The 27,799-nt window shown below is 39.3% G+C and overlaps 2 protein-coding genes across 8 annotated transcripts in view; one reads left to right on the top strand and one right to left on the bottom strand.

The window, feature by feature from the left end:
• Positions 1 to 27,799, top strand: part of LOC129700913 (fizzy-related protein homolog) — a 78,052-nt gene that overhangs the window by 43,170 nt on the left and 7,083 nt on the right. For 4 of the 5 annotated variants that reach the window (XM_055641724.1, XM_055641721.1, XM_055641722.1 and 1 more), the window contains 2 exons: positions 17,060 to 17,157; positions 26,774 to 26,826. In XM_055641724.1, the coding sequence (XP_055497699.1) occupies positions 17,060 to 17,157; positions 26,774 to 26,826 (151 nt within the window). The remainder of the gene's footprint in view (positions 1 to 17,059; positions 17,158 to 26,773; positions 26,827 to 27,799) is intronic. The other variant, XM_055641725.1, reaches the window with a different exon arrangement.
• Positions 403 to 27,451, bottom strand: LOC129700915 (AP-1 complex subunit mu-1-like). Of its 3 annotated transcripts, XM_055641727.1 has the most exons (12): positions 27,260 to 27,450; positions 25,876 to 26,029; positions 25,701 to 25,768; positions 17,927 to 18,057; positions 15,833 to 15,980; positions 13,675 to 13,801; positions 12,477 to 12,610; positions 11,496 to 11,567; positions 9,978 to 10,136; positions 3,826 to 3,951; positions 1,491 to 1,566; positions 403 to 768 (listed from the first exon to the last, which is right to left on the bottom strand). In XM_055641727.1, exons 1-12 carry the CDS (start codon positions 27,299 to 27,301, stop codon positions 749 to 751), a joined length of 1,257 nt encoding a protein of 418 aa, XP_055497702.1. In that variant the 5' UTR covers positions 27,302 to 27,450; the 3' UTR covers positions 403 to 748. The 3 variants fall into 3 exon arrangements, with proteins under 3 accessions (XP_055497702.1, XP_055497704.1, XP_055497705.1); XM_055641729.1 differs by lacking the exon at positions 3,826 to 3,951 and having other exon boundaries at positions 27,260 to 27,451; XM_055641730.1 differs by lacking the exons at positions 25,701 to 25,768; positions 25,876 to 26,029 and having other exon boundaries at positions 27,260 to 27,451.

The raw sequence follows: 27,799 nt of genomic DNA on the forward strand, positions 1-27,799 counted from the left end.
CATAAATTCTTATAGTTTCAGCACATTACTTTCACAATGATCTGTGAACTGTTTTGTGTGTATATTTTGAAGGTAGTGCAGTTTTGCCAACAAATTTGTACTAAATTGCACTCTCTTTCTGAGCTGCACCTTTTAATTACACATTGGTGTTACAACTATGCCCCATCCCCAACTTCACTTAAGATGATAAGCCACTACCTTGCATCGCTACAGCAAGATCCAAACAAGATCTATTGCAAAAAAAAGTGCCCTTGCTGCTTCTCCCACTGTTGCCTTTTTAATATTCCCAGAAAACATAAAGCACAATTCAGAACACCACAATTATTAATGGGAGAATTGGAAGCTACAAAGTGCCAAGCCAGCTAGCATTATATATTTTAAAAAGTCAGTTAGTGATGGGTCTTTGTATGCATATATGTTTAATGAATAAGTATTTTCACACTGACAAAGCAATGGTATCTGAGGCTGTATTCACAACCTGATGGCATAAAAGACAGATGTAACGTCAGAACTAGTTACAGTAGTGGTTAATAACTTTTCTGCACAATATACAAAAGAAAAGTAAAATAAACAGATATCCAAGTTAAAATTTGAACTTTTTTTTAAATACCCTTACTGATCCTAACTTTATCCCAAAATGAATCATGTACCAAGGTTTTTAGTTTCAGTTTCAGAGAACAGTAAACTTCTTTTGAATGACGTCCATACTTGGAATCCTCCTGATCTTCGATATAAACTTGACAATACTTTAAATGCGAATTTGAAAATCTAGGGAGAAATTACAGATTTGTTATTATATAGTTCTACTTATGTAGCCGTGGTCATCCCAAAGTATGCTACAAGCGATGTTAATCATGCCCCATGTGGAATAAGGCAGTCAAGTGAACCGATAGGTTCGTCCTTCCAAAATTGTCTCGAGATATTCATACTTAAAGGGCCAGTCCCACTTAGGCGACTCTCTAGGCGACTGCTAGGGACTAGTTTTAATGGAATTCACCTACAACACCTGGCGACAACATATGTCAACCTACAACATCAAAAATTGTCACCACTGTCGCCGAAAAATTTTCAACATGTTGAAAATTATCCAGCAGTCCCCTGTAGTTGCCGAAGTGGGACAGGCCCATAACCATCAGCATTAAACCAGGTAAATGCCAGTGATTCCAAACGTGTCTCTCCTCAGGTTCTGAAGTTGGGTTTGTGGATTTATTTCTATCTTTCAAATAATTCACAGAAATAAAAATATTACAGTGACAGCCTGCATAAATATCTGGCCAATTAGATAAGATTGTAAATTAGGATCACTTGCATTAGGTTAGATCGTAAGGCAGGTTAACTCAATTTATGTTGACATTTTTAGTTTGGTACCCCTCAGTAGCACAATTAAATTGGCAGATCCCCACATGCATCAGTATTTCATGTTGTGCATCACTGAACACCAGAAAATATGTGTTATGAAATCATGCTTTACATTTTTCAATAAAAATTACCTCCACTCTGTGTTAAGCTTCGAACCCAGGAAATCGCTTCATAGGTCCCTTTTTCAACTATTCGCACGTATTTGATCTATAAAAATTAAATTACAATATTGAGATGTTTGTGGTGTAATTTGTAATATTTCACTGAAGAAAATTATATTTGTATTGGACAATGGTTGTAGAGAAAAATCATGTATGTGGCTGCCTAGAATTTGTTATAATGCATCCAATATGAAATATGATGAATTTATTAATGGTACTTAACCCATAGGACTTCTTTCTTTTCTTAGATCAACAATTATTTAGGACGTTGAAGGAAATTGCTAGTTTGTGAAAATATTTATTCTAACAGGGCAAGATTAATTCAGTTTATTTCACACAGCAGGTTACTGCATGGGGATGTGGTATTACATCCCCATGATTATCAAGAGAGAATTAAAACAAGAGAACAGGTGGGTGGAGATGACAAATATGCAAAAGCAATAGGGAAAGAGAATGATTAATAATTTCATTTTATCTGTCATTTGGATTCTGACAAAAACTGGGTAGGGTGGTAAAAAAGGCATATGGCATATTTGTCTCTATCAATTGGGGGCATTGAGTATGGACATTGGAAAGTCATGTTGCAGCTGTATAAAACTTTGGTAAAGTAAAGCCACATCAGGAGCATTGAGTGCAGTTCTGGTCACCTCATTACAGGAAGGATGTGGAGACCGTTGGGAAGATGCAGAAGAGGTTCAACCAGGATGTTGCCTGGATTAAGGAGGATTAACTACAATGTGGACAAAAATGATTGGTTTCTCTGGAACATGAGGGGTAACGATAGATATATCACATTTTGAGAGGATTAGATAAAGCAGATAACCAAACTATTTTCCTCAGGGTGCCAATGTCGTAGAGGGCATAGATAATCTGGAAAGAGAATGGTTTAAGGAAATGAGCGAGACAAGTTTTTAAAAACAGAGTGTAGGTGCTCTGAAACACACTGCCAGGGAAGGTGGTGGAGGCAGCAATGAAAGCAAAATGTAAGGCATTTAGACAGGCATGGGATGGAGGTAGAGAGATGACATACAAACAAAGGAACTACTTTAAATTGGCATCAAGGTCGACACAGACATTATGGATCAATGGGCCTGTTCATGTGCTGTTTTGAATTGATTTGGGATTTATCACTGTCTATATTCTCTATTTAAAATGCAGACAGTCTGAATTTTAAACTCAAGGTTTCTTATTATTAGATCAGAATTTCAAAACCAAAGATTTGTTCACGTCACTTGAAATAATTGGTTTTGAAACAGAGAAACATTGCATTTTAGTTGTTGTTAATCATTCATTCTCAATATCACACCTATGGTGTTGTGATGTGTACAGAGATGGCAGATTAGACCAATCTGGGCTGATATGTTCCTTCCACACAGGTGGCAGTAGTGCAGGGATGCTGTAACATACATAGTTCCCGACTTTTGAGATTCTCTTTTCCTGTTCACTTCCTCCATTCTGGCTTCCTCGAGTACCATTTTCTGGTACGGCAAAAAAGGATGATCCAATGGGTGGCACAGTGGAGCAGAGGTAGAGCTGCTGCCTCAGCACCAGAAACCCCGGGTTCAAGCCTGACTACAGGTGCTGTGTGTGTGGAATTTGCACGTTCTCCCTGTGACAGCGTGGGTTTCCTCAGGGAATGTTTCTCCCACATTCAAAAGATGAGAAGGTTTGTAGGTTAATTGACTTCTTTAAATTGTCTCTCATGTGTAGGATATAGAACTAGTGTATGGGCGATTGATGGCCAGCATGGACTTGGTGGGCCAAAGGCCTTGTTTGTGCACTGTATATCTAAACAATGCTTGTAGTTCTCAGTGGTGCGTGTTAATGTTGGCAGTCTACAGGGATGTTTTAAGACAGAGAGTCTTTGAATCTCTTTATCTGACCACCATGTGATCATTTGCCCTAGTTAAAAAGAGCACTGTCATAGTTCTGAGGTTGATTCCATCTATACCAGAATAGGTGCCAGCAAGATATCACATAATATGACATAAGACATATGTATGTGAGAATATGGTCTTTCATTACATGCATAAAGACTATTCAATTTAACTGCAAGAATTAAGCTAACTCTTCCATGTCTAGCGGTATTATTCATCAGTACAATTTTATTAATTTTTGGAAATTGGAAATATGGCATAAAAATATTAATTAAATTTGTCGTCTATCTGATATTGTATGGATAAGCTGGCAAATTGGACGCGCTTAGATGGGGCATCTTGGTCAGCATGGATAAATTGGGCGAAAGGTCTGTTTCCATGCAGTACGACTCTAAATGTACTATTTAGTAAGGAAGAATGAACTGTACCTGCAAACCTGATGCTGCAAGGTACTGGATTTTGAACTTCACTTTGATAGGAGGTTTTGCTTCGGGTTCCTCTGCCTCTACACTTGGTAGTCCCAGATGAGCCTTCATTGTAAATTCTTTCCCTCCCTTAAACAATGGAAAAATGACAATGCATCATCAGCCATATCGTATTCTGGAAAAAGATTTCATTAAAGACAACTCCTAATTGTTAGATGGCTATTCCCCATAATTATTTATTATATCATTGTTATTTCACCACAGCAATGAAACTGTTTGTGTTCAAGTTACTGAAGGGAGAGGGTTTCGGCCTGAAACATTGCCTATTTCCTTCGCTCCATAGATGCTGCTGCACCTGCTGAGTTTCTCCAGCTTTTTTGTGTAACCTTCGATTCTCCAGCATCTGCAGTTCCTTCTTAAATACTGAAGGGAGATATTGGTCTCTAGTGGAGTCATCAACTTGGTGTAAGATCTTTGTATCCCCTACTTGATTTTTGGCTTGAAATTACCACAAAATCTAATGCATACCCTTTTTAAAAAAATCCTCAGTATGAATTATACAGAGGCCGAAGAATATGTTTCTGTAACAGACACAAAAATGCTGGAGTAACTCAGCGGGCCAGGCAGCATCTCTGGAGAATAAGACTAGGTGACCCATTGCAGTACACGGAAATCTAGGACAGACCTCAGTGTGTTTAGCTCATCTATATCTTCATACTATTAAAAGTCAGACTTTGTCTGACTGTGAGATCAAGGAACTGTGCCAAAACAGTACACAATAGTGCAAAATGTTTGCAGAATCAGCTTTTTTCCTGTGGTCGTTAGTATCAAGTTTCTTCACATTTGATGTTATATCTCAAGTTATTGATATTTTTAAAGTTTTTTAAAAAAAGCCATCTTTGGGAAGAATAACTGACTGTGAGAGAGACTTTTCTAGCAGCTTCCAGTGATGATGTCACAATGGCATCTCACAGTCGTCCAATCACAATGGGATCGCATTTACACACGCTGCCCTGCAGTTTCCGAAAACCGAAAAAAAATCACAATGCGATCTCTGCTGCCACTACAGAAGCAATGAGAGTTGACGAAGTGGGGGATGGGAGAAGAAATGGTATTTAAACATTGTCTATAGTGGGGGAGTGTGAAAGAGGAGAGGTGAGGGAGGGAGGTGACAGAGACAATGGGATCAGCAGCTTCAAGGGGAGTGAGATTTTACTTGCCCCCCCCACCACTCCCACCATGACGTGGGAAGGATTCATTGCCTCCAGGGAGCGCCGACGCACACCCAAAAGTCAAGTCCATTCATTGGTTCCGGGAAGCACCGACAGCCCCTCCCCCCCCACGTGGGAAGGATTGATTGGCTCAAAGGAACGCTGACCCAAAAATCGAGTCCATTCATTAGCTCCAGGAAACGCCAACAGCCCACTCTTCCCACCCCCCCCCCCCCCCCCCCCACGGGGAAAGATTGATTGTGTGGGGGAATGTGTGAGTGGTGGAATATTGCGTTGGGGAACGGGTTGCGTTGGCGGACTAGACCTCCCGTGGGTGCTATGGGTGAGTGGTGGAATATTGCATTGGGGGACCAGGCCTCCCGTGTGACAGGGACCCAATGGGGACCCAATGGTCTAGTATATCTATTTCTATCTTCTATATCTATCTATACTATTACTAAAACTCTCATCTTGTGCTCTTCCGGTTTGCGTTGGGGGACCAGGCCTCCTGTGTGTCAGGGAGCCAACGGGTCACTGTCTTTTTTAATATAATATATATATATATATATATATATATTACTAAAAACTCTATCTTGTTTGTTTCTATCTACCTGTCTAAAACAGTACATGATAGCTGTAAACCTTTTGCACCACCTTACCATTGTCCTGTGGTCTTTTGTGTCAAGTTTCACTCAGATTGATGGTATATTTCACAAGCTATTGACATTTAAACATTTACAAAACCCCACCTTGAGAAGGATTTCTTAAATTCTGAACCAGCTATGTCATAATGACCTAGCTACAATGTTGCTGTCCCAGGACATTGAGTCCTTGACAGCAAATGTCCTTCAGGAAAAGAATCTGCCAGCACATATGTGTTTGGAAAGCCACAGCAAAGTTTAATGGCCTTGTCGGTGACACCTACATCACATCAAAGAATAAAAAGGTGTTAGTGCAATTGCATTTTTTTAAAGTTTAAAATGAGGGAGGGTGAAAAAATGAACCGACCTGCACAGTTGGGGGCCATGCGCGAGTGGTGGAATATTGCATTGGGGAACTGGTTGCCTTGGGGAAACGGGTGAGTGGTGGAATTTTGCGTTGGGGAACCAGGCCTCCCGTGAGGCCTATGGGTGAATGGTCAAATATATTGCATTAAAAATGAGCCGACTTGGGGGCTATGGGTGATTTGTGGAATATTGCATTGGGAGAACTGGTTGCGTTGACAACCACTTTGACAAAAATGTCTTTCATCTGCACTGGCAGTTAGCAGCTTATGATGTCACAATGGGATCTCATTTACATAAAATGCCAATCAGCAGTGTTCGACCATACTATGACATCACAATGGGATCTCATTCACATAAAAAACAGCAGCATTCCACCATTACATGACATTGGGATCTCATTTACATTTTTAGAAACATAGAAAATAGGTGCAGGAGTAGGCCATTCGGCCCTTCGAGCCTGCACCGCCATTCAATATGATCATGGCTGATCATCCAACTCAGTATCCTGTACCTGCCTTCTCTCCATACCCCCTGATCCCTTTAGCCACAAGGGCCACATCTAACTCCCTCTTAAATATAGCCAATGAACTGGCCTCAACTACCTTCTGTGGCAAAGACTCACCACTCTGTGTAAAAAATGATTTTCTCATCTCGGTCCTAATAGACTTCCCTCTTATCCTTAAACTGTGACCCCTTGTTCTGGACTTCCCCAACACTTCCCCAACATCGGGAATAATCTTCCTGCATCTAGCCTGTCCAACCCCTTAAGAATTTTATAATTTTCTATAAGATCCCCCCTCAATCTTCTAAATTCAAGCGAGTACAAGCCAAGTCTATCCAGTCTTTCTTCATATGAAAGTCCTGCCATCCCAGGAATCAGTCTGGTGAACCTTCTCTGTACTCCCTCTATGGCAAGAATGTCTTTCCTCGGATTAGGTTACCAAAACTGTATGCAATACTCCAGGTGTGGTCTCACCAAGACCCTGCACAACTGCAGTAGAACCTCCCTGCTAAAAACTTTAAAAAAACACAGCGGCTTCCACCTCACAAAGATGTCATGGGGGGGGTAGGGAAGGAAAAGGGGTTATGGAGGGAGGGAGTGGGGGAGCGGAGAAGGAGAGGAGAAATAAGAGGGAGGGTGAAGGGGAGGGAGTTGAAGTGCTGGGGATGAGGGGGAATGGAGGAGGATAGGGGTAGGAAGTGGGATGGCGAGGCGCACTTGGTGAGGGTTGCTGTGTCTTGTGTCATAACGGGGATCACTGGCGTCACAATGGGAACCCATCAGCCACACCTGTGCAGTTGAGGGCTATGGGCGAGTGATGGAATATTGCGTCGGGGACGAGCCTCCGTGTGACAGGGTCCCACGTGGTCTAGTATATATAATATATTACATTATATAGTTTGTTATTATGTCTGTGATTCTGTGAATGTGATCCTGAAATTACGCCAAAGTGGTACGATTGTGCTACAATTTCTGGGCCACCTTACTCACCATTGTCCTGTGGTGTGTTGTCTCAAGTTTTGTTCAGATGGATGGCATATTTTACACATTTTAAACTTTACAAAAAACACTTTGACAAAAATCTCTTCAATCTGTACTGGGCCATTAGCAGCTTACGACATCACAATGGGCTCTCATTTAAATAAACTGCCCTTCAGCAGTGTTCCACCCCAGAATGACATCACAATGGGATCTCATTTACATTAAAAAAAATTGTTTTAAAAAACACAGCAGCTTCCACCTCACAATGAGTCAAGGGGGGTAGGGAGGGGAGAGGGGTTATGGAGGGAGTAACTGAGGGGAGGGAAAGGGAGAGGTCAGGGATGGGGGATGGGGAGGGAGTGCTGGGGGATGAGAGGGAATGGAGGAGGATAGTGGTAGGAAGAGGGATGGTGAGGTAATGGAAATATTAAACACAAAGTTATTAACTTTAATTTAAGCCGAGCATGCACAGTTGGCTATGGATCAGTGGTGGAATATTGCGTTGGGGGACCAGACCTCCCATTGGACAGGAACCCAATGGGTCCCACTTGGTCTAGTTTTAATTAAAGTCCATGATATTCATAGACATGGACAAGGTTGTTCAGTTTACTCATTGAACCAAAGCTAATTTTATGAAAAGATATGATTTCCATGGTTTCAAATAAGCTGCATTCCGTTTTCACATTATGAATAACTTTTGGGGGATGACCACTTTAAAACAGCTAATTTTAGATTTGTTAGCTGAAGAATAACAATTATAAAACAAAATTAACAAAGCAAAATACCCAAAATGAGCGAACAAGACCACTATAAAATGTCACATCATGTAAATGGTTTGGTTCATAGAGAGGTTTTAAGAAACATCTTAAAGTAGAAGTGAAGAATGAGGCAGAGGCTTATGGAGAGAATTACAGAACACTGAACCAAGGCAGGCAACGCATGGCTCCCAGTGATTCAAATCATCAAAAAAAGCAAGGTGTCAAAATCAGGAGTGTTATGACAAAGGATAAAGAGTAAGTGTGACCACAGCTGAATTTGAAACATTGATCAGGATGTTAAATTGAAATCACAATTTAATGGGATCCAGCTTAGTCCTGCAAATGCGCATGGGTGGTGAGTTACAAGTGTTGGCACAAAGGACAATTGTAATGTTTTGGATGAACGCAGTATTAGGTGAAAGAAAGGAGTTTTGGATTATCAAGTCTGAATGTAACAGGGGCATGAATGAGGGTTCCAGATAGATCAGCTCGACGATGTTAAACATCAGTGATGTTATGAAGTTGGATGTAGAAAGGTTAAGTGATCTCATAGATACGTTTCCGCAAATTCATAATAAGTTAAAAAATAACACCAAGATTGTGGAATGGACGATCACAAGGCTCAGCTTCAATAAGTGACCTGGAAGAAGGATGGAAATGCTGAATAGGGAACAAGGTTTGAGGTAGGAACCAGAGAAAACGGCTTCAATCTTCCACATATTTCATCTTGCATATTAAATTCTCAAACTAGCTTTAATGATAGAAAAGATGCACAGCAGTTGATAGGATGCAGGTTTGCTCCATCCCCCCTCCACCGATACCTGGCTTCCAGTTTAGAATACAATGATATGGGGTGACCCATTATTTGTAGGGAAGGTAACATTGTCAGGGTGATTTTGGGAACTGCTAACAGCTCAAAATGCCAGGCATTAATGTGAATCTGACCACCATCTGTTTTACAGTATGTCCAGAGTACTATAGAAAAGAGAAGAGCTGTGCCAATAGAAAACAGTATCAGGGATCAGTTGCTGAAGGAAGTACATCAAGCAGCTAATCAATGGTATCTGTAGTTTCAGTTTCATTGATTTTTGCAACAGGTGGAGCAGTGAATGAATTCTAATCCACATTATTGACGGCTGTAGAAACGGTTAGGCTTATATCAATAATTACACTCAGAAGAAAATAGCTTTCATTTAAAAAATGATTTTTTAAATGTTTTTCCTTTTGAATTTGCAATGGCAGACATGAAAACCAATAATTTATGGTGCAATTTAATATTGAATTATTACCATAGGCATGGTTTGTTCTAGCTGATATACTTCTTACAGATCAGAAGTTAGAAATATAACGATTTTCTCAATGCAAACTTCAGACCTAGTAGATTCCACAGCAAGAAGCGCAGTTAGAATACAAAAGCATAAAAAGACATATTCATTTTATACTCATCTAAGAGCTTTCTCATGTCGTTAATCATGTGAGGTGTCAAAGTTAATAGCGTACAATCCAGATTCATTATTTCTGACAGAGCTAAGGTCTGAAGTGAACAAACAACTTTAATGTTGCCAATATTTGGAGAAATTCTAGCACAAATATAACAGAGTAAGATTTCCTGCTGTGATAAAATACATTTGTGGTATTCCAATTATTCCAGATTCCCATCTGAAATTAGATTGAAAAATATTTTACAGTAACTTACTTTAATTGAATTTATAGACCAGATGATAGCACTGTCTTCGGGAGCCCACACTACAGAACCTTTAACAACGCTGAATCTTGGCGATGAAGCATCACTCGGGACAGGGATAATAATGACGACATCTGTAGCTACAAGACGCTCCTTGAATTGCCCTTTAACCTGCAACATCACAGACAATGAACCAGAGAAAATCTTTTTCTATATTTTTTTTACAATTTGAAGGCTAATCAAACAATTCACTGCCCGAATAATGCTGACCACTTTAAACCTGCAGTCTGAACTAAATTATTTTTTGTAATTATTTGCAGTGTGGGGAGAGCAGAGGAGATTTACAAGGATGTTGCAAGGCTGAAAAACTTTAGCTGTGAGGAAAGATTGATGAAGCTGGCAATGTTTTCTTTGGAGCAGAGCAAAAGTAAGCTCTAATTGAGGTCCATAAAATTTTGAATTACAAAAATAGGATTAGAGGGCAGATGAGAAGAAAAACAAATCGCAGTAGGTGGTAGGGTCTGGAGGTTACTGTTGGAAAGAATGGCAGAGATACTGTAGGAACCATCAACACTTACTGTATAAACAAAACTTGGATATGCATTTGACGAGCTGTAATTTGTATGGTTATAAACCAATTGCAGGAATATATGTTGAGCTAGGTAGCTCTCCATCAGCTAACATGGAAATAATGAAACAAACAGCCTCCTGTGATGCAAGATTTCTGTGGTTCTAAAATTTAATAGTGCACAGTTGGTGCATAAAAATGCTTAGTGCACATAAATGCTGTCAATTTCTCAAGCTAGGGAAAAGAAAACATTACAAGATTATTCTTTTTGTACTTCATCTAATTACTCAATGAGGACACTATAAGTCGGGTGACAACGTTTTGCAATGCCTTGATAGCGACTCTTTTCCACGTTTGGAAAAGGGGAAATATAGAAACATTGAAACATAGAAAATAGGTGCAGGAGTAGGCCATTCGGCCCTTCGAGCCTGCACCGCCATTCAATATGACCATGGCTGATCATCCAACTCAGTATCCTGTACCTGCCTTCTATCCATACCCCCTGATCCCTTTAGCCACAAGGGCCATAAAATATCTCCAAAATCGTGTATCAGAAGGATGGAATATAGAACTGTGCAGTACAGGAGCAGGCTCTTCACTACGGGAAGTAAAACACTTGAAGGATCTGGAACTGCAAGTTTCCCACTGAAATGACCATATCGAGCTTCAAAGTCAAAGGTTAAAGAACAATTTCCTTGACATCAGCTTTTACCTTGGCTGAGACATTGAAACAATATGCTTGTCAATTCTTATGAGCAGGGAATAATGCAAAGACATGCGAGGTTGGGGGGGTTAGGAAAAAGAGGGAACAAAACTGTTTTATAAGAATTATATGTTTGATGAGATTTCTTATGACAGGATCCTTTATATTATTCTGACATACTGAAAAAAAAGACCAACTAAAGCATCCAATCTATTTCATATACATCATCCTTGGCTTCCTACTCCACTCCATTCCTTACCTTTGTTAAGATCTCCAGTCTGCTGTGTGAGTATTTCCGTACAGTTGCTTCAACTATTATATAAGGTCTGACCTGAAAGACATGTACTCAAGGTAATCAATGCCACATCAATCATTTTACAACTCAATTTATAAGAAATCTATGCTCTATTTTGCTTGTTTCGTATATATAAAAATATAGAACATTATTTTCACGGCTTTCATGACTTCAAATCTAACTTTGCAACAAAAAAGCGAATCTTGCTATAATCAGTAAATTACTAAAAGACTAAGCTCTTCAAACAGTGTTCTATAATCAGAAATCTATAATTTTCAGTTTTATCTTCAGCCATCACCAGAAGATGACAGGCAACAGGTCTTGGTGGCACAGTGGTGCAACTGATAGAGCTGCTACCTCACATTGCCAAAGACCGGGATCGATCCAGACCTCAGCTGCAGTCTGTATGGAGTTTGCACGTTCTCCCCATGACCACATGGGTTTCCTCCAGGTGCGATGGTTTCCTCACATATCCAACAGATGTGTGGGTTTGTAGGTTAATTGGCCTCTGTAATATTGCCCCTAGTGTGTAGGGAGTAGATGCCAAAATGGGATAACATAGGGTGATGGATAACTTTGGGTGATCGATGGTTGGCATGGTCTCAGTGGGTTGAAGGGTCCGTTTCCATGCTGAACCTCTAAACTAAACATATGTTATTGAAAAAATGTAGATCCAGGAGTGACCATGTCTGAAGAAGGGTCTCGACCCGAAACATCACCCATTTCCTCTCTCCAGAGATGCTGCCTGTCCCACTTAATTACTCCAGCTTTTATGGGTCTATGTACGGATGATTCAAGGATGAGACTGACACATAGCAGCATGATGTACTATAAACTCATTCATGTGACACCTCACATGCCCAGTTCATCACTTGGATGTTTCCTGAGAAACTTTCAAGTATTATAATAGACAGTAAGACATTAATAAAATCAGTCATATCTCACTTGATTGGTAATTCGATAGGACATCAATTCAAACTCTTTATCTGGTGGGATGAAGGAGATGACACGTTCCTTTTCAAAGCGAGATAGCCGAACACATGAATGAAATTTTATGTCTTCAAAATCCACAACAATAGCTGTTTTAGAATGAGTGAGTAAATATTAATAAGGATCAACTCTTTCTTCCCATTTAATCTATAAATTAAATGCATGTCAGCTTAATTGTTAAATACTTCTCTTTTATTTTTATACTGTCCTTGACTTCCTTTGTCAACCACTGTCACCCCTTACTCCCCTTGGAATCTTTCTTCCTCTTTGGAATGAACTGATCCTGCACTTTCTGTACTATTCCCAGAAATGCCTGCCATTGTTGTTCCACTGTCATCCCGGCTAGAGTATCTTTCCAGTCAACTTCGGCCAGCTCCTCCCTCATGGCTCCCATAGTCCCCTTCGTTCAACTGTAATACTGACACTTCCGTATTTCTCTTCCCCCTCTCAAATTGTAGAATAAAACTTATCATATTATGGTCACTACCTCCTAATGGCTCCTTTACCTCGAGTTCCCTTATCAAATTGGGTTCATTACACAACACTAAATCCAGAGGTACACAAAAATGCTGGAGAAAGTCAGCGGGTGCAGCAGTATCTATGGAGCGAAGGAAATAGGTGACGTTTCGGCCCGAAACGTCACCTATTTCCTTAGCTCCATAGATGCTGCTGCACCCGCTGAGTTTCTCCAGCATTTTTGTGTACCTTCGATTTTCCAGCATCTGCAGTTCCTTCTTGAACACTAAATCCAGAATTGCCTTCTCCCTGGTAGGCTCCAGTACAAGCTGCTCTAAGCTGAAAGCAGAGCAGCGATAAATTTTAAAAGGGACAAAGATATATAATTGGGCAGGAAAATAGATGCAGAGCAGTAGAGCAGTGGTAATAAGCAGGATAATGGATCTAATTCAATTAGTCATTCACAGTAGCAAGAGGCACAATGACCTGAATGACAATGAGCTTCTATCTTTTTGTGTTTGGAAAAGTAACAATAAATGCTTATATATATAAACTGCTAAAAAAAATAGTACACAGGCCTTTTGTACTTGTTAATAAATTTATCAAGCTCAGATAAATAGGGTCAATGTGAAACTGGTCTGCTCAATAGATCATTCTTTGGATTCTAGCAATTTTCCTCCTGAGCAAATGTACTTACTTTGATCCTGGTTGAAAAGAGCATTGTCATTAAAGCATAAGCTGACTTCAGGCATCCCACTCAGGCAGCAATTGATCACAATCTGTCCCATAATCTCACTGTTCACCACGGAGCCCCGAGTGTTTACCTGCAAAAATTCATAGTATTCGAAATAAAAAGTGCTTCACAAGGTTTACAATCAGTGGCTTTGTTTCTGAATATTGTTACTGTCATGCAGAATATGACAGCTACCAATTCGCCAACTCTACAGCTTTACGGAATTACAGGAGGGTAACAACCTTTCCTAATTTATGATCTAGAATTACATGGATGTTATAGCACAGAAACATTTATTGTGCCTACCATCTTAAGGACCAACCACAAATTTGAGAAACACGCTGGCTCCAAATCAAATGATAGATGCACAGTGAGCTAAAACAGTCCTTAATTAGAACTCTTTGGGGCAACGAATACTGTATAAGAAACTGTCCTGAACTCCTCCTGATTCGCTCTTTCTCTTTCTGGTCCATTTTATTGATACCATTTCCATAAACTGCCAGCCTTTAATCTTCTCCAATAATCCTATGTGTGATACCATACACTACATAAAATGATCAATATATATTCTGTCCTTCTTCCTCCTTTCTTGACTATCTGTTCCTCACAACTGACTGCTGTTGTTACTGCGTTTTAAACCAAGTTTATGATTATGCAGGTTTCATTAGATCAATACAAATAAGGTTAGGCATTAGAGATATGTGGATAGAATATTTCGAATTAGATCATTAGAAATATGCTAGAAACCTGCCCCACCATTAAGACTACGGATCTGCTTCTAATATCTGCTTCTAATTCCTTCAATTTGTTTTTTAAAATTGAATGCAGGCATATTGATTTGGTATTCTGTAACTTATTTCCATATTTATTCAACCTATCTTCCTTGAAAAGTGCAAAAGATGTAAAGCTCATTTAAGGAGGAAAGGAGGGCAAAAATGGTCATGAGATATTCTTGGCAGATATTAAAGGAAAATCCTAAGAAATTCCACGTATATTAAAAGTGACAGACCAGGCCCCGTTAAGGAACAGTGAGGTCATCCATGTTTGGAGCCACAAGAGTTCTTAAATGAATACTTCTCCTTTGTATTTACAATGGAGAAGATGATGAAAGCTAGGGAATTCAGGAGAAAGAACAGTGATGTCCTGCAACATATTGCTATTATGAACTAGAAGGTGTTGGCAGTCTCGAGACAAATGTAGGTAGATAGGTGTGCTAGACAATGATGAAGGTTGTCCAATATTAGAAAAGAATATAGATCAATTAGGAATATGGGCAAGTGACTGGCAGAATGAATATCTCAACAAATGTGAAGAGGGAAGTTAAACCCAGAGCGAGACTTGCAACAATAAATGGCAGGACCTTGAGGAGTGTGGTAGAATGAAGAGATCTGGGGTCCCAGTACATAGTTCCCTGAAAGTGACAGCACATATAGACAAGGTGATGAAGGTGACATTGGCACACTTGCCTTCATGGGACAGTGATTAAGTACAAGTGTTGGGATGTCATGTTACTGGAGGGTGTGAATTATAAGGTCAGATTGGGAAGGATTGGACCATTTCTCCTGGAGTAAAGGAATCTTAAAGGTGATTTTATAGGGGTTATAAAATCATGAAGGCCATAGAGAATGTGGATTGCATTGAATTGAATATATTTTATGAGCCAAGTATGTATACATACAAGGAATTTGCCTTGGTGCTTTGCTTGCAAGGATAACAACACGATATGCAGTAGACAATTAAAATTAAAACATTATAATCTAAACATGTGAAGAATAAAATAAAATACCAGAGCAAAAGGAGGCTGTTGAGTAGAGCTACTGCTCGTGGAAAAAAGCTGTTTTTATGTCTGCCTGTGGGCGTCTTTGACAGTCCATAGTTGCCTCCCAGAGGGAAGTGCTTCAAAGAGTTTGTGACCAGGGTGAGAGGGGTCAGAGATAATCTTACCTGCTTGCTTCCAGTGTACAGTTTGTCAATGGGGGGGGGGGGGGGGGGGGGGGGGGGGGGGGGTGGCAGCCAACAACCTTCTCGGTTGATCGAACCATGCGCTGCCAACTGGTCAATGATAGGCACAAGTAACAAAACTCAGTGTGCATCAAAGATTAGCTTCAAAATTGATACTAACCAGGAAGTTAATAGACTCAATGATATCCATGAAAATTTCATTCTTTCGATATTTGATTCCTTCTGATCGCCAGGATACAGCATTGGTTACAGCAGCTGGAGGTCGAGGTGCCCCCTGCTTCAATTTGTAGCCTTCCTGCATGATGTATCTATGTCAAATCATATAGAAATGGAAAAGGCATATGATATTGTGAATTTAAATATTCCTTAAAACTACATAACAGCCACTTATGTATAAGCTATAGGAGCAGAATTAGGCCATTCAGCCCATCAAGTATACTCCTCAATTCAGCCATGGCTGATCTATCTTTCCTTCTCAAACCCGTTCTCCTGCCTTCTCCCCACAACCCGTCACCCATATTAATCAAGAATCGGCCAATCTCCATTTAAAAAATATCCATTGACTTGGCCTCCACAGTCTTCTGTGGCAATGAATTCCCTCGATTCTCGATTCACCACTTGTGTTGATAGGATCTTTAAAGTTACCTCAAACCACCCTTGCAAAGAAAGAAAGGAAGGAAATAAAACAAAAAACAGGATGCAAAAAGGGACAGTAAAGGATATGATTAGTTTATTGTCATATACACCAGGGTGCAATGAAACTCCTTGTTCACGTGTAGATCAGAGTAAACAGTACACATACACTAATGAAAAACACCAGTACAATAACTACAATGACTAATGCAAAACAGCAGAATGGTGCAAGATCACAGAGCAAAATGCATAAGAGCCATTTGGAAAGGAATTGCTTTGAAAATAATCTATATTATTAAATGCGAAAACTGATTTAAGGAATCAGTTCTAGTATTGGAAAGGAAAGGTGTGATTTAGAAAGCACACCTTCTGACATTTATACTGCACATCTGAATGCTCCCATTACATTGACTCAAAGTTCACAATGCCCCCCTTAATGTTTTTGCTCCATTTTGAGCAGTCATGAGCCAAATAATTCCAGGTCGGTGGGGGTTTCCAAGGAGGTTTTGAGGACGTCCTTTAGGCTTTTCCTCTGACCATTTGATATTTCCCACAATGCTGGACCTTAGAATAGAGCGTTTGGATTGGCAGTTTGATCTTGGACATGTGACAGATACAGCCAGCCCACCAGGGAGGAAGTGTAGATGGTGCCAGTTTGTTGACACGGAAGAGGGTGCTGCTATGGTTCACCTATTGTTTATAAAACATTTTGAACAGACGGGATTAATGGTATCTCTCTAATTATTTCATTCAGTGCGAGGTGGCTCCTGAAATACAGGAAATGGTCAACATTTTCCAAGATCTCACCATGAATCTTTATTGTCAAAGTGCAGCATCGTTCAGTGGATACAGGTTGGTGGAAGGCGTTTGCATTATCAATGTTAAGTATCCACCCCTTTCTCAGACACTTCAGCAAATAGGTCCACAATGACTTGAAGCTCAGCTTCCAACTTGTGCCTACACAGTGTTGGCTGGATACAGCAGTTAATAAATGTTATCAGGGCATTGTTGGTTGATGGAGTGGGTTATATTGGAGGAACATATAATAACTTCTATTACAAGTACAGTTGTATGGTTGATAAATTGAAACCGGGAGCCGACTGTGATATTCAACTGGCACACAACAGCTCATGAAAATATGAAGAACATGGTCAAATTTACAACATTTTTCACCTTGTTGGAACTGTTCTTCAATGTTGGTTAAGCTAATTAAAGGCATATTTAAAATGAGCAAAATAAGGACAGATTTTTAAAAAGTAGTCAATGTCAACAATTCCGTAACTCAGTTCACTGAAATGAACATACAATTAATGTTAAGATGACCATTTAGACAACAAGAGAACATTTTCAAGTTATTTCAGAAAGAAAGTAATTAAAAAAAGGGTCCTGAAATTTTATACCAATGTGGAATGCAAGAACAGCATTCCATTTAAACTGCCATGTGTTGTCATTCAGTAAGATCAGAGTTGATCTGGAATGGTAACTTATTTTCTCCATATTCATCAAGAACTTTAATGGACAAATACCTGGCAAACTCAGACACCCAGCATCAAATGCCTTTTTACAAAAGAAAGTTCACTGGATGTAGTAAACATACAGCAGACATGCTGAATATACCTACTCCTGCAGGATGTTAGTTTCTGTGATCTGCGGGTAGCCAAAATCCATAATCTCATCAAGGAGCTCATAGATTAGAATAAAATTGTCTTTTATACTCTCCCGTTCGAGATCTCCAAAGTACTCGATGAAAATCTAAATTATGAAAAGAAAGCCATGTTAATTTATTGAGCCACATAAACAAAGAAAGTAACAGCTTTGTATTATGAATCTCTTTTGGTTTACTGTTTGTAATGTTGAGCATCCTTTGCCGTTCATAAATTTCTGGTGACTTTATCAGATATCAAATACCTGCAAAAACAATGTTCTCAGATATTTAATGGGACAGGAAACAGATGGAGGTAATTGGAGAATTTGGAGACGAAGATATAATTTATTTCATTCAATTCTTGGTGAAGAAATTATTTCATCAATAAGAAGTGGAGGCCATTTTTTGTGAGAGGTGCATGAGGTGAGGCAGATCAACAGCACATTATGGGTCCATTGTGATGGCAGCATCAATTACAGAAGTGTGTAGGAAGGAAATGCAGACGTGGTTTAAACCGAAGATAGGCACAAAAAGCTGGAGTTACTCAGTGGGACAGGCAGCATCTCTGGAGAGAAGGAATGGGTGACATTTCGGATCGAGACCCTTCTTCAGACTAGCTAGTCTTCCACATATGGGGTAGGGGTTGCATGACAGAATGGGGAAGACTAGCTTGTCTGAAGAAGAGTCTCGACCCAAAACTTCACCCATTCCTTCACTCCAGAGATGCTGCCAGACCCGCTGAGTTACTCCAGTTTTTTGTGTCTATCTTCAATTAAAGAATTGCCCAAGGAAGACTCCATGAGGGAAAGTAAAGTGGGAAGTAGGCCTCAGACTATTGACTTCTTTACTAAAGCATACAAGTCTTAAACTCAACATCCACAAGACAATAATCCTCTACCAATCTGTCTCAACTCTACGACACTGCCTGCAACAATAATGTTTCATGGTTTGTCCCTGGTAAGTGGCCTACTTGTTATATTTTAAGATCCACTTCTCAACAAATGGAAGATAATTGATGATGAAATTAATTATTGGCCTCATTCCACCATATCCATGAACAGGGAACACACAAGAGCCCTGTGTACACGGTTGAAAAATAACACCATCTCACAAACTACCCGTTGCCCATTCTGTCATGCAACCCCTACCCCATGTGTAAAAGAGTCTGGCCTGATCTTTCACCTGAAAACACAGAAAATCAGAGTGGAAGCAAGTCCTCAAGGGATTTCTTAAGGTGATCTTGAAGAAACTGTACAATATTGTTTCCTGTTTTAACATAGATTGCTATCAATGAGTATTACTGCCTTTAGAAAAGAATAGTTGCTAATAGCCACAAACGCCAAATGAAGCATCCTACATAACACATTGTTGATTATTAACCAATGGACTGGCAATATTTACATTTGGTTTACTCAATCACTTCCCAACACCAAAATCTTTCCGAGCAGATAATTTTTGAACAACAAATTTAGCTTGTCCCATCTTCCCTTCCCATTCCTTTTCCAGCTCAAGCTCTGATCCTTGAACCCAATGATACTGAAGTTACAAAAGTGCAAATCATTGATATACTGGCTCAGCTTACAATTATTAAATCATTTAACATCCAATAGTAAACATCAATTTCAGTACCTGTATATGGTTCCATTTTTCAATGAGTTGCCACACTTACTCATTTGCTAAAATTCTGCAGCATAATTTAGAAACAAAGAAACATAGGCAAATAGGTGCAGGAGTAGGCCAGCAGTACCATTCATTATGATCATAGCTGATCATCTAAAATCAGTACCCCATTCCTGCTTTTTCCCCATATCACTTGATTCCTTCAGCCCTAAGATCTAAATCTAACTTTCTCTTGAAAACATCCAGTGAATTGGCCTCCATTGTCTTCTGTGGCAGAGAATTCCACGGATTCATAACTCTCTGAGTGAAAAGGTTTTTCCTCTTCTCAATCCTTAATGGCCTACCCCTTATTCTTAAACTTTGACCCCTGTACTGGTTAAACAAGCTACCCCAAGACGTTTCAATTTAGAGAAAGGAACAAAGGCAAGTAATGATCATTTAACATTCTTCACATCTTCGGGGTGACAAAAGGACTTTACTATTGGATAACTATTGATGTACATTATGTAAAATGGACCTCTCAATAAAGGATTTTTAATAAGAAATTACCATTATTAAATTATCCACACTCATTAGTTGACTTTTTTAAATTTATGGACTCTGAAAGCAATTTAAAATTTATGCCAACTATTATTAAAATTTTAAACAATACTTTCAAAATTACATTACATTTGATAATTTATAAAAAGAAAATTAATCTCAATGTAATGGAAGGCGGCATTGTAAAATGCCAAATTTCTAATCAATTCAACTGTTGAAATAAGGGTGCATCAGTCAAACTAAGACAATGTAACTACAGATATGAATCACTATTTTCTGGAAATAACTAAGGCATTAATTAACTCTATTAACCAACACTTTTTTTTAGAAGTACCTATGTTTTGATCAGTGAGGGTTTTTAACCATCAAAACTGAATGGAAAAAAAAACTCTATTAACAGCCTACACATGGTACTGAATTACAAAGTAACACGTTAAAGGACTGCTTTAAAATTGCTACCCTACCGGTGAGACATAATTGATTAAAACTGCTACATGCCAACTAGATGGTCATGTCAGTTATAGTTATTGGGGCTATTACTCATTAGCTTCTTCATGGCAAACCACAATTCATGTGTAGTCTACGAATGGCAAACACAATTCATAATGTGCAGCCTACAAATGCATTTTTTTCCAAAAGTTATATGTGGGGTATATATGGCTTGGAACTGGGGATTATAACCAAATCTTTCAAGTCTTCAATCAATATCAAATGGAGATCAGGGCAACTGAGGAAGTGAAATCTATATCTAGTGTTGCGGAGAAGCAAGATTAGTAAGGTTATTAAAGAGTTTACTGTAAGGTTTGATTTATTTTCCAATTAGCTTATAAGAGCATACAAGAACCTGAAGATGGAATGTAGAGGGTTACTCCCATTCCATCATGTGTACCATGTGCATACTTAATCATCAGATGATAATGTCTGAGATGGCAAGAGAAATTATCTGTTATTTCAAAAATTTGGGGGCAATTTTCAAGTAGCTGGAACCCATTTTTAAATAGAGAAAAATTCTGGCCAGACTTAATTTCCAGCTTAAAATCAGTGCAAGAAAGATATTCAGAGGGATAATATATATAGATATATTTGGAAATAGAAAGGTTAATTAGGGATAGTCAGCATGGTTTTGCTTCACAAAATCATCTCACTAATTTGATTGCGTATTTGAAGAAGTAATCAAGAAGGTTAATGAGTTCAAGGCTTTGGGTTGCCAACTTTCTCACTCCCAAATAAGGGACAAAAGGTCAAAATAAGGGACAAATTCCTGACGGCAATTCGTTGACCGACTCGGCCGTGGCTGGGTGAATGATGAGATGGCCCGGGTGCCGGACTGCACACAAAGCCCAGCCAGCGGGGCCAGCTGAGGAGTTTTGGCCTGGCACCCCATCCAACTCATGAACCGATGATAGACCATGAGAAAGAGGGGTGGTATTGTTGGCGGTAAGCGAAGGTCCGAGAGACGGGGCCATGGGCGAGGCACTGCTTCTGCAATCCATGGGCTGCACTACATCGGGGCGGGTGAGGCGGGGCCAGACGTGGCACTCTGACAGTCCCCTTGATACAAGTAGTAACAGTCAAATACAGGGCAAGGGTGGTCCCTTATGGAACAAACCAATTTAGCCCAATATACGGGATGTCCCGGCTAACACAGACAGTTGGCAACCCTATCAAGGCTGCAGATGTAGTGTACTTGGACTTAAGCAGGGCCTTTGATAAGGTTCTGCATGGTAGATTGCTCTGAAAAGTTAGATCACATGGAATCAAAGGAGAGCTAGCTAACTGGATACAGAATTGGCTTAATGGTAGGAAGCAGCAGGTAGCAGTAGAGGTTTGTTTATTCAGACTAGAGTCCTGTGACTAGTGATGTGCCTCAATGTTTGGTGCTGGGCCCATTGCTGTTGGCCTTCTACATCAACAATTTGGAGGTGAATGTACAAACCATTATTAGTAAGTTTGCAGATGTCAACAAAATAGGTAGTATCGTAGACAACAAAGATGGTTAAGAAGAATCACAGCAGGATTTTGAGCAGCTTGGCAAATGAGCCAAGAAATGACAAATGGAGTTTCAGATAAGTTCGAGGTATTACATTTTGATGTCAAACCAGGTCAGGAGATTCAGACAAGAGAGCTGGATGGCGTAGCGGTAGAGTTGCTGCCTTAGAGCATCAGAGACCCAGGTTTGATCCTGTCAATGGGTGCTTGTCTGTACAGAGTTTGTATGTTCTCCCTGTGACCTGCATAGGTTTACTCTGGGATCTCCGGTTTCCTCCCACACTTCAAAGACGTACAGGTTTGTAAACACATATCGGTGGGTGGCGCGACTCACGTCGCAGCGGCCTCTGCAGTTCGTCTGTCTTTTTATTATTTTTTGTCTCGTTTGAATGTAGTTTTTATTTATTTTTTGTGTATGTGTGTGGGTATGTGTGTGGGGGGCGGGGGTGGGGAAACTTTAAAAAATCTTTCCCCTGCACGGAGAACCCGACCTTTTCTCTGTCGGGTCTCCGTTGTCGTTGGGGCCTAGCACCGTGGAGCGGCCTCCAGCAGGAACGACCTGGGGCTCCAGTCACGGAGCTGCGGACCTACTCACCATCTGGCCGAGTTCGGAGCGGGAGGAGCGGTGGTGGCGCGCTGCTGCGACCCGACCCCGGGGATTCGGAGGCTTACCGCAGGTCTGGTGGACAATGACACCGGGAGCCCGCGGGTCCCTGCTGGGAGACCGCTTTTCGGGGCTTCCGCAACGGCGACTTCACCCGCCCGAGTTGCGGGGTTGAAGAGTACCTGGAGCGGGGCCTTACATCACCGCCCCGCGCGGCTTGGAATGGCTGCGGGACTTTGCTAGCGCCCGCCGGGGGCTCCGACAACAAGACCCGGAGCGTGGCCTTGCACCACCCGGCGCGGCGTAAATGGCCGCGGGACAATTACCATCGCCCGCCGGGGGCTTTGACTTTGACTCTGACATCGGGAGGGGAATGGGAAGTGCAGGGGAGAGATAAGTTTTTGCCTTCCATCACAGCGAGGAGGAGATGCGCTGTGATGGATGTTTGTGTAAATTGTGTTGTGTCTTGGTTCTTTCTTGTGTGTATGACTGCAGAAACAACATTTCGTTTGAACCTCAATGGGGTTCAAATGACAAATAAATTGTATTGTATTTTATTGTATTGTATTGTAATTGGCTTAGGATAATTGTAAATTGTCCCTACTGTGTAGGATAGTGTCATTGTGCGGGGATCGCTGGTTGGCGCGGACTCGGTGGGCCAAAGAACCTGTTTCCGCACTGTATCTCTTTACTAAACTAAACATTAGGCATAAATTTAAGACAAGACGGGAACGATTTTACAGGAACAGGACGGGCAACCTCTTCACATATGGAAGGAGCTGCCAGAAGGGGTAGTTGAGGCAGGTGTAAAAATATATATTTTTTAAGATATTAGGACATATACATGGACAGGAAAGGTTCATGGAGATATGGGCCAGGTTCATGGAGATATGGGCCAGGCAAACTAGCTTGAATGGGGCATGAACAAATATGGCTGGTATCATAAGGTCATAAGGAATCAGAGTAGAATTGGGCTATTCGGTCCATCATGTCTACTTCGCCATTCAATCAAGGCTGATCTATCTCACCCTCCAAACCCCATTCTCCTCCTCCCTTCTCCCCATAACCTCTGACACCTGTAATAATGAAGAATCTAGCTATCTCTGCCTTAAAAATATCCACTGACTTTGCCTCCATAGCCTTCTGTGGCAAAAAATTCCAGATTCACCATCCTTTGACTTTCTCCTCATCTCCTTCCTAAAGGAACATCCTTTAATTCTGAGGCTATGACCTCTAGTCTTAGACTCTCCCACTAGTGGAAACTTCCTTTCCATATCCACTCTATCCAAGCCTTTCAATATTCTGTATGTTTCAATTTGGTCCCCCCTCATTCTTCTAAAGTCAAGCAAGTACAGGCCCAGTGCTAACAAATGCTCATCATAGGTTAACCTACTAATCACCTACATGGGATTATTCTTGTAACCCTCCTCTGGACCCTCACCATAGCCAGCACATTTTTCCTCAGACATGGTGCCCAAAATTACTCACAATATTCCAAATGCGGCCTTTCCAGCACCTTATAGAGCCTCAACATTACATCCCTGTTTTTGTATACAAGCCCTCTTGAAATAAATGCTAGCATTGAGTTTGCTTTCTTTACTACTGATTCGACTTGCTGATTAACTTTTTGGGAATCCTTGCACCAGCATTCCCAAGTCCCTTTGCACCTCCGATTTCTGGATTCTCACCCCCATTTAGATAATAGTCTCCGCCTTTATCCCTGCTACCAAAATGCATGTCTCCACACTTTGCTCAACTATATTCCATCTGTCACTTCTCTGCCCACTCTCCCAACCTGTCCAAGTTCTTCTGCAGAGTCCCTGCTTTCTCTGCACAATCTGCCCCTCCACCTATTTTTGTATAATCTGCAAACTTTGCCACAAAGCCTTCAATCCCCTTGTCCAAATCATTAATATACAACGTGAAGAGTATTGGCCCCAGCACCGACCCTTGCCGACCACGAACTATTATGGCTCTGAGTCTTAGAAAGATAAAATTATTTTGTTTGCACAAATGAAAAATTAAAATTACAAATTATTTTCCATCTTTCATATAAACAAAACAGGTAATTGCTTTGACATTTAAATTACTTGGAAATGCATCTGAGGATAATATGAATTAAGTTCAGGAAATGATTCAGCATTTTCTGAAAAGGGAATTCAAAAAAATCATGAATATCGGGTAGAGATTCTGTACTTAAATACCTTTCCCTTTTTGTTTTGTGAAATTAACATTTAACTCGAAAATAAACTTTTAGTTCAAGTACAAAGGATCCTAAATACTGAAAATTAATAGATAAGGTGTTTGTTCATCACATTCTATTTCAAACTGAAATAAAAAATTGAACATTAACAATTTATAAGGGATATTTTAAGAAACGTTGTATTATGTCTTTATGATGTCATTTTATACGCTTCATGATGTCATAAAGAATTTGCTCTGAGGACACAATATACAGTAAATAACTGCTGATTAACATTGCATCCACTGTAAATATGCATTTTACCTTATGTACCTACCTTGCAACTATCTTGACTTTAAAATGAAAAAAAATTATCAATTACTTATTTTGAAAATTATACCAAGTATTTACTCTGATGCATTAAAGCTCCATGCTCCCTCGAACTAATTTATATTAATTCTATTAAATTATGCTGGTGAGAAAACATTAATTTCTAGTAGATGAAGTCAGTAACTATTTTATAATAAGAATATAAAGATTTGTATTTATGTTTAGTCACAAGAAGTAGGACAAGCATCTGAAGTGAAACTAGTTTGATTTATAACCAAACACAGATCTCCAAATGGCCATTACTATAATTAATATAAAACTTTTTGATTTCTCCATTTTATCAAATTGATATCGCTATTAAACTGGGCAGTTCAGAGAATACAACAAAGCCAGTAGCACAACTACATTTTATTCTATAAGGTAAAACAGGAATATATTTTTGTTGTATAGCTTGAAAAACACATTTTAGACATCTTTTTGCCTACCTGTTTTACTTTGAAGAGAAATGAAAATGATAATGAAATGTTGGTGTTTCTCTTTGTTGTACACACCACTGGATTTCAGGTTAAGGTTCTATGATTTTAACAGGATATGACAAAGTATAAAATTATGAAGGTACAAAATTAAAAAAAAACAGCTCAAAATTAAATTCAAGGATACTGTAGATGTTTTTGTATTTAATCCATAGAAAATAGGCTTGGTCTTGCTTTAAAATGGGATACAAAGCTCCATCCTCCTCCTTTACAAGTAAAGGCATAAACTTCTCAATCATCGACATTTCAACTTCCCCTCGGTAATTTCGTGAGATTAGAACCTATAAATTATTGCCACAAAGTTTAGCGTTGACCATAGACTATGTAATTTCATTAATGCAGAGTTTGCTTCTAATATATTATTTTGACAATTAATTCCAAACAATCAAGTCGTCTCCACATAAATTCAGAAACTAGCATACCTGCTCTACATGCAACATTTAGAATAATTTTGTTGAAAAAAATTAAGTTATCAATAAGAATACTAAGCTAAACTGGGAGTTAAGTGAATGATGGATGTACTAAAACAGTTTATATTCATATGGTGATTTATTTGCTAGGCAGCACTTAACCTATTTACACATGTGGATCTTTAAGCAAATGTCTCTGAGTGACTGTGACAATGTAACATTATTAAGAAATAGACAAACCACATGACTATTGAAAAAGTGGATTTGAAAAATGCACTTGCATTCTCAGTGCACACACTGAATGTCAGGGGATTGCTAGCATTTATATGGCACCTTTAAGTTGAAGCATATCATCGCATGTCTACAAGTAATGAAATGTAATAACTTAAATAGACAAATATCTTATCATAAGGTTATACTTTAAGAGAACCAAGCAGCAAAATGTACAAGATGCAATATTATGTATTGTCTTGTTGATCAAATGAATGTTTTGAGGATCCATATGTCTAATACAGCTGCTATTTGTTTTGTTTAAGTCAAGTCCCAATGATTGCACTTATGTGCTGAATAATAGTTTAAATTAGAGACTGCAGTTTTTCATTCAACCAATTTCAGATCTTTGATGAACCTCGTGCAGAATGGACTGCTACTCCCAGAATGGCGAGGAGGTAAAATAAGATTGATTGCTTCAGGTACTAACCTTCTGGTATAGAATTGGTGCAGGTATTTGGTCTTGGCCTTAACCATTTGCTTTTAGGCCATAAATGTATACATTTGTGGAATTAAATGAGCCACAATAGTAAGGTAACATACGTCATTAAACATGTTAAGCATTGTAGATTTGATCAGTGGGGGAAATCAGGCATTAAAATTGGAATAATTCAGAAATCTAACACACAAATCAAACATACAGAACTAATGTATTGAGTACAAAAGAAAAAAAATCACACTTAAGAGACATTTTATAATACTATAAATCTCTAATATTTGATTAATTTATATTACAATATGAAAAAGGTCAGAAATTAGGAGGAAAGAATTAAATAGAGAGAACATAAAAGTACTTTTACTATATGGCTCCACAAGTTTGGCTCAACCTACCTGGCCTTTGTTATCCAAAAAGTAAATGGCAGAAAACGCCATCTCCACAAAGTTTCCTAGAACTTTGTTACATAGGACATATAATTTTATGAAAGAACACAAATCAGGAAGAAAACTCTTAACTTTTAAACTTCAAAAATCAATATGACGCTGACTGGTAGAGGATAGGACAGAGAGCAAACACAAATCGAAACCTGCACCTTAGTACTTTGGCTTATTGATTAACTAGAATGTGCAAGGTTTTGAAATAAAACTTTGGTGATGTTTGACAATACAATACATCACAATTTAATAGCTGACATAATTAACTGCTCAATTATAAAGGAATCATCGCTAATTTCACAGTTTAATTCAACTGATAAAATTGATATAAATAGTTCATTGATCCACATGAAGTACATAAAAGGTTTACAAAAATTAGAAAGCTAATTACTCAGTTAAACCACATTACCAAAAATGGAAATAGAATGTTTGTACATAGAGTCCTAAACACATTTATATCCTTAACACTGGTAGCATTCCATCAATTAAAATAAATCA

Source organism: Leucoraja erinacea, chromosome 10 (genome assembly GCF_028641065.1).
Source record: "Leucoraja erinacea ecotype New England chromosome 10, Leri_hhj_1, whole genome shotgun sequence".
Classification (NCBI taxonomy): Eukaryota; Metazoa; Chordata; class Chondrichthyes; order Rajiformes; family Rajidae; genus Leucoraja; species Leucoraja erinaceus.